The sequence below is a fragment of the Mandrillus leucophaeus genome, unplaced genomic scaffold (genome assembly GCF_000951045.1).
Source record: "Mandrillus leucophaeus isolate KB7577 unplaced genomic scaffold, Mleu.le_1.0 Scaffold72, whole genome shotgun sequence".
Classification (NCBI taxonomy): Eukaryota; Metazoa; Chordata; class Mammalia; order Primates; family Cercopithecidae; genus Mandrillus; species Mandrillus leucophaeus.
The window spans coordinates 3,057,879-3,063,550 of NW_012107808.1; the positions used below are offsets into that span (position 1 = coordinate 3,057,879).

At 59.3% G+C, this 5,672-nt stretch overlaps 1 protein-coding gene across 2 annotated transcripts in view; it reads right to left on the bottom strand.

Annotated features, from left to right (window-relative positions):
- The window catches only part of ATP6V1C2 (ATPase, H+ transporting, lysosomal 42kDa, V1 subunit C2), a 74,799-nt gene that overhangs the window by 14,870 nt on the left and 54,257 nt on the right, over window positions 1-5,672 (bottom strand). The window contains exons 8-11 of one of the 2 annotated variants that reach the window (XM_011965284.1): window positions 4,184-4,276; window positions 3,993-4,086; window positions 1,373-1,510; window positions 428-525 (exon numbers count right to left, since the gene is read on the bottom strand). In XM_011965284.1, coding sequence (XP_011820674.1) covers window positions 428-525; window positions 1,373-1,510; window positions 3,993-4,086; window positions 4,184-4,276 — 423 coding nt within the window. The remainder of the gene's footprint in view (window positions 1-427; window positions 526-1,372; window positions 1,511-3,992; window positions 4,087-4,183; window positions 4,277-5,672) is intronic. The other variant, XM_011965285.1, reaches the window with a different exon arrangement.

The window sequence follows — 5,672 nt, forward strand, 5'->3', positions numbered from 1 at the left end:
AAGCTCTGTTGCTGGTGGTGTGGTTTTGGTTTTCTCTCTGGACTGCCCTGAGGGGTGGGGCTTCCAGGCCGAGGATGGAGGCCGCCCAAGAACGCTTTCCGGGAGCCCCTGGGGCCCTGCAGGCTTCATGAGGGTGGGGACAGGAGCCAGCCAGAGGGTCCACAAGGGGCATGCGGGTAGGGCGCTGGGGAGAACCCAGATGACACTTGCCCCAAGCGTGGCAGGAGCGGCGGGAGCAGACAGCAGGGGACGCAGGGCTGAGGGAGGGTGTATTTGACTCGGAACTGAGCATGTTGCCAACTGCCACAGTCACAGAAAGGAGATGGGTGGAGGGTGGAGAGAAGGCAGGAGCTGGGGCGCCCCCATAGCTCCCGCAGACCCTGTCCATCCTCAGTTCAGCCCCAGCCAGGGCATCACTGCCACGCACCTCAGCACGGACTCCACAAACACTCTGAGGGCCTTCACGTGGATCCAGGCAATGAAAGCTTCGCTGAAGTTCACCTTGAGCCAGCGCAGCAGGGGGCCCTGAAAGGACAGAAGAGCCCGGTGACCCCTCCTGGCCACCCCGCCCAACACAGAGCCAAGAAAGGACTTGGGTTTTGACAGAGCACGCCCTGAGCTGAGAAGAAGTGCCCAGGAGCCAGAAGCAGAGAGTTGGTTGGACCAGCCCTGGGTCAGGCTCAGGACCTCGAGGTCCAGGGCGCCTGGTGCCGGGGAAGCTCAGCAGGCCAGCCACCCGGTGCATGCACGGGGCCACCGCAGACCGCAGCACGGGGAGCTGGGCAGCCCCTGACCTCGGGGCTTTCAGCAGGCAGCCAGGGGCTTCTGCCTGACACTGCACAGCCAGGGAGTCCACCTTCTCAGAGGCTCTGCCCCCAGGGTCCTGGCATCAACCACAGCAGCGCCTCCCCTCACAGCCCCACCTCACGTGGCCACAGCAGCAGCCACTGATACTGGTGTGGCAGGTCCTCCTGGGAGCTCAGAGTCTTGAAGCAAGAGCTCCAAGCTCCGGCCCGACACTGCAACTGCCCACAAAGGTCAGGGGTGGGTTCAGCAAGGGCAGCCAAGGGAGGAGAGCTGAGCTGCTGACCACCACCCCAGCCAGGGCCCTGCTTGTCCCAGCTCCAGCCACCTCCAGCCAGGGGCCCGGGGAGAGGCGCCCTGGCCGACAAGCACCCTTCACTCCTGGCGGAGGCAGCTCCAAAGAGGCCCTGCAGATTAGGAGGAAGGCATGATTCTGGCTCCTCAAATTTAAGACCTCAAAAGCCATGTTAGAGAACAGAAAAATGCAAGGATTCATTTTCCCAGAAGGCGCCTGAGCTGGCGAGGAGATGCGAGCCAGGGACCCCGGGGTTCCCGGGGCGTTGCTTACCTCACCCTCGCCCTCACTCTCTCTCTCTCTGTCGGTCTGCCCCGCAGCGGGCCTATCAGGGTTACCTAGCGGGGTTACCTTAACCTTGTGGTCCGGGAAGGTGGATGATCCCTTTTTAAGAGCAACACAGGAAGTTTGCTAAAGGCACAGAAATGATTTATTAATCTTTCAGCAAACATGCATCACAAACAAATAAATCATTCTCATCGCCTGAAAGGCACGCGAGAACAAGCTCAGGAATTCAGGCCCACCCTCGAGACTCGCGTGCTGGCTAGACTAGAGATGTGGTAGGCGCTCGCCAGGCTCCCAGAGTGGTGAAGGCAGAGGGAGGGGCAGCGTTAAGGCCTTTGGGTTCCATATTCCAAGCACAGAGCCAATCTCTGGCAGAGGGGTCAGTCCTGAGCCTCCTCCCCTTGCTTGGGCTTGGCCAGGACCCCCATCGCAGGCCGACCAGGACAGCACCGGGAGGCATTAGTGGAAACGGCTGTCTGCGCTCTGTCAAGGTGGCTCCACCGTGCCCAGCCACAGATGCCTTCCTGGCATTCGGGGGGCACCTCGGCGTGCACAGTGCAGGAGATGAGTTGGGCATGCATTTAGGACACTCACCCTTTCCCATTCTGTCTCTGCAAACAGGTGGGAAACAGGGAAATCCCACTTTGCTCTCAAAGTACACTCAAACCCAGGGCCTGGCCTGTCCCTCTGGTTGACGAGTGACAAAAAGGATGCAAGACTTTTGGTCATGCACTTCTAGATAGGCCAGAGGGACCAGATTCTCAGGAGGCCAGCGGGGCTGACCCAAGCTGAGAGTGCCTCCACCTCCCGCCCACAGAGACCCTGGCAGGGCCCCCAGGGCAGTGTGGGCAAAGGCTATGCTGCGTAAACTACGCCAGCTGGGAACCTGAGCCACATGTGGCAGGTGGCAGGCTCCTGTGTGTCACCCTGTTCCCTGCGGATCTGGCAGGCCCAGGTCAGTGCCCAGGTGGGTGCCAAAGGCCCTGCTTCGCCACCTGTCCCCAGCAGGGCCTCCCAACGTGGAGGCTGCCATGGTCTAGCCCCATCCAGAGATACTGTGCAGGGGGGTGGGACCAAGACTGAATCGAGCTGGGAAAAAGCCTGGCTAAAGAGAACAGCCGGGGCATGCCCAGGTAACGAGGGTTTCAGGTGAGCTGAGGCTAAGGAAGGAAATGCTTTGGAGCTCAGCTTTCACTGGGGGAAATCTCTCCTGCCTGGTATCTGGGTCTGTGGGCCCTGCTCTGAGGACTGGAGCACCCAAAGGGCCAGGGGTCCCCAGCTCCAGCTCGGGTCCTTGTCCTCAGGGGGGGACACCCACCCCACAGGCTCAGCTGGAGCCCAGCAGCCTCTGGCTCTGAGGCGTGTCTCACTTGCTGTGCACACACATGTCCACACACACACACACACACGCACACACACACGTGTGAGCGCCCTGTGCTTCTGTTTTGGGGAAGGAGGGTGAAAAATCCCTATATAAACGTTTATATTATCAGCTCTTGTTTCCTTCCTAAAGGGAAACAGACCAGACCAGAAGGGCTCTGAGAACCCCACTATGGGGGCTCCGTGACTCGGTTTGCTCGTGAGGGGGTGCTGCTCATTTCCAGTCCCTGCGAAAAGGTCGCTAGGTCGCTGACAGAGAGGTCAAGCCCCCAGGAGCCCGGAGTACATACTTGAAGGGACGGACACCGGGAGCACTCCCTGCCTGCCTGTGGCCATGGCACTCCTCCCCACGGAGGTCCTCACAGCGCCGTGTTCACACAGCGACTGCCCCCCAAAGGCCTCAAGAACATTCTACTCATTCCTCCCGCCCCGTCACTAGAGGCTGGACTGGAAGGTGCTCCACAGAACCCTCGCTGGTGGGCATGGGGAAGAAGGGGCCCAAAAACACTCCACCCAGACAGGCTCCTTCCAAGTGGCCTGGCCTAGCCCAGTACCGCGGCGGGAGGACTGAGTATGGAAGATGCCCACTTCACGGAGCGGCGGGGTGACCTTCCCACAGCTCTCCTGCTCATATTTCAAATGCGAGCATCTAGTTGTGCTCCCTGGGGAGCTAAGCTGTCCTCCTACATGAAGGGTTTCTGAGTGGCTGTGGTCGGAGGTCTCCAGATAAGCACCCCTCCGTGCTAAGGACACAGGGGAGGTCAATACAGGGGCTAGTGGTGCCCTGGAAACCTCACGGCTGCGATCTCCAAGGCCCAGCACTGCCCACCCTGCACACAGATGCTCCCGCCTGGAGCCCACGTGCCTCGCTCAGTTCCAGGAAGGCCTGGCGGGTCATCCGGCCAGCTTGCCTCTCAGAGCCTCAGTTTCTCATCCGTACTGTGGAGTTAGCAACCCCTTCCTGGCAGGGCGGTGCTGGGGACCGTGAGAGCGTGTGTGGAAAGCGCTGGCTGGGGGGACCCCCGGCTCCCGCCCCCAGCTCCCCTGCCTGGGCTCCTTTGTGCTCACCGTCCCCCCTCCCAGACCCTGCTCAGACGTCCCCTGAGAACAGACGGTCCCCGTGGTGTCTGGTGGGGACAATGAGAGGGAGAGCTGGAGACTTGGGAGGACTCTTCTATCCCCAGGCCACTGGGTAGGGGCAGGAGGAGCTGCTCAATCACATACTCACATACTGTTGCTTCTTATCGGACAGTAATCTGGCCATCTCCTCCCTTTCCCTTTTAATTTCTTTCTCATCATAGTAAAATTCACGAACAGTGAACCTTAAAACAAGCAAACCATGGGCTTTCACTCAGCAGCTTTCCAGAGGGGCAGAGACGCCCCGCAGCAGGAGATGAACGAAACCCGGAGGACACTTACTTGTTTTCTTTGGCCTTGGTTTTGAAGTCTTCGATCACTTTTCGAAACAGAGTCACAGTGAAAAGGCCCCCCTCCTTGTCCTCAGTAATGAGTCTGTTGGAGAGAAGCATCTGTTGGCTGGACTCACTGCCAGGCCCTGTGTGGGACTGGGGCTCAGAGGTCCCCGGGGCCTAGTGGCCTGCACTTGGGGTCCCTGGCAGCAGTCGAGGGCTGGGGAACCAAGGACACTCCCTGAGATTTCCTAACCCCTGGCTGCCTGCCCTTCCCTCATGCCCCTTCCACACTCCTCCAGGCTAAGGCCTCAGCGGGGCTCGGGGTGCAGGCAGTGCAGGGGCCTGGGCTTCAGCGCCCGCTTATCAAATGCCTGAGAGACCAAACCCCCCTGGGCCGCCGTCACCTCAGCTGGCACGGGGTGTCCCTGGCTCTGATGTGCCGCCTGATAGTGAAGCGGAGTGGTGGAAACTATCTCACAAGGTCCATTTCACTTGCAATGTCACAAAGTCCTAACGGAACACTGCCTCCCAAGCACGTCTCAACCCAGGACCACTGGGGCCACTGTCTCCAGCAACTCAGGAATTCTTGGGACCAGCAGTCTAAGCATCTCTGAGTCCTATTGGCCAGAAGACCGGAAGTGGGAGCCCTCAGGGCCAGACACTATCTTACAGCATGCTAGCAGGGTCACCCTTTCTGTTTCTCACAGCCCCTGCCCATAGGGGCTGCCCCCAGGGTCCAGGTATTTCTAGAGTCATCTGTGCAGGCTTTCAGGTGGCTGGTGACAATGAAGGGCCTGAGGCTCTGGTCTGGGAGGCCAGGCCACCTACCAAGGCAGCCGGTCCTGGCATGGATCCCCGGTGCTTGGTATTTAAGAGCAGTGAATGCTCCTGCCAGCACACCAGCTTCCAGGGCCAGCTCCTCTGCTCCGGAGCCTTACTCCTCTTCCCTGCCTCCCCTGTAACCTCAGGCTGTGATTGTCCTGTTCCTTGCACCTTTCAATTTAGATCCCGATGATTGCCATCTCCTGGCCCTGGGAGAGCCCCTTCCCCCAGCAGGGGCCCCAGGGCAAAGGCCTCACACCAGGAGCTCTGTATGTGAGGAGTCAGATGAATAGGCTGGCTGCCTGACGAGCATTCTAAAAACCTCTTCAAATTACAAAACATCTCAGCCATACAAAAAGGTATAGAGGAAAATGAGTACCATGCTGGGCATGGTGGCTCACACCTGTAATCCCAGCACTTTAGGAGGCTGAGGCAGGCGGATCACCTGAGGTCAGGAGTTCGAGACCAGCCTGACCAACATGGTGAAACCCCACCTCTACCAAAAATATAAAAATTAGCTGGCTGTGTTGGTGCACGTCTATAATCCCAGTTACTTGAGAGGCTGAGGTAGGAGAGTTGCTTAAACCCGGGAGGCCGGAGGTTGCAGTGAGCTGAGCTCGTGCCACTACACTCCAGCCTGGGCAACAGAGTGAGCCTCCGTCTCAAAAAAAAAA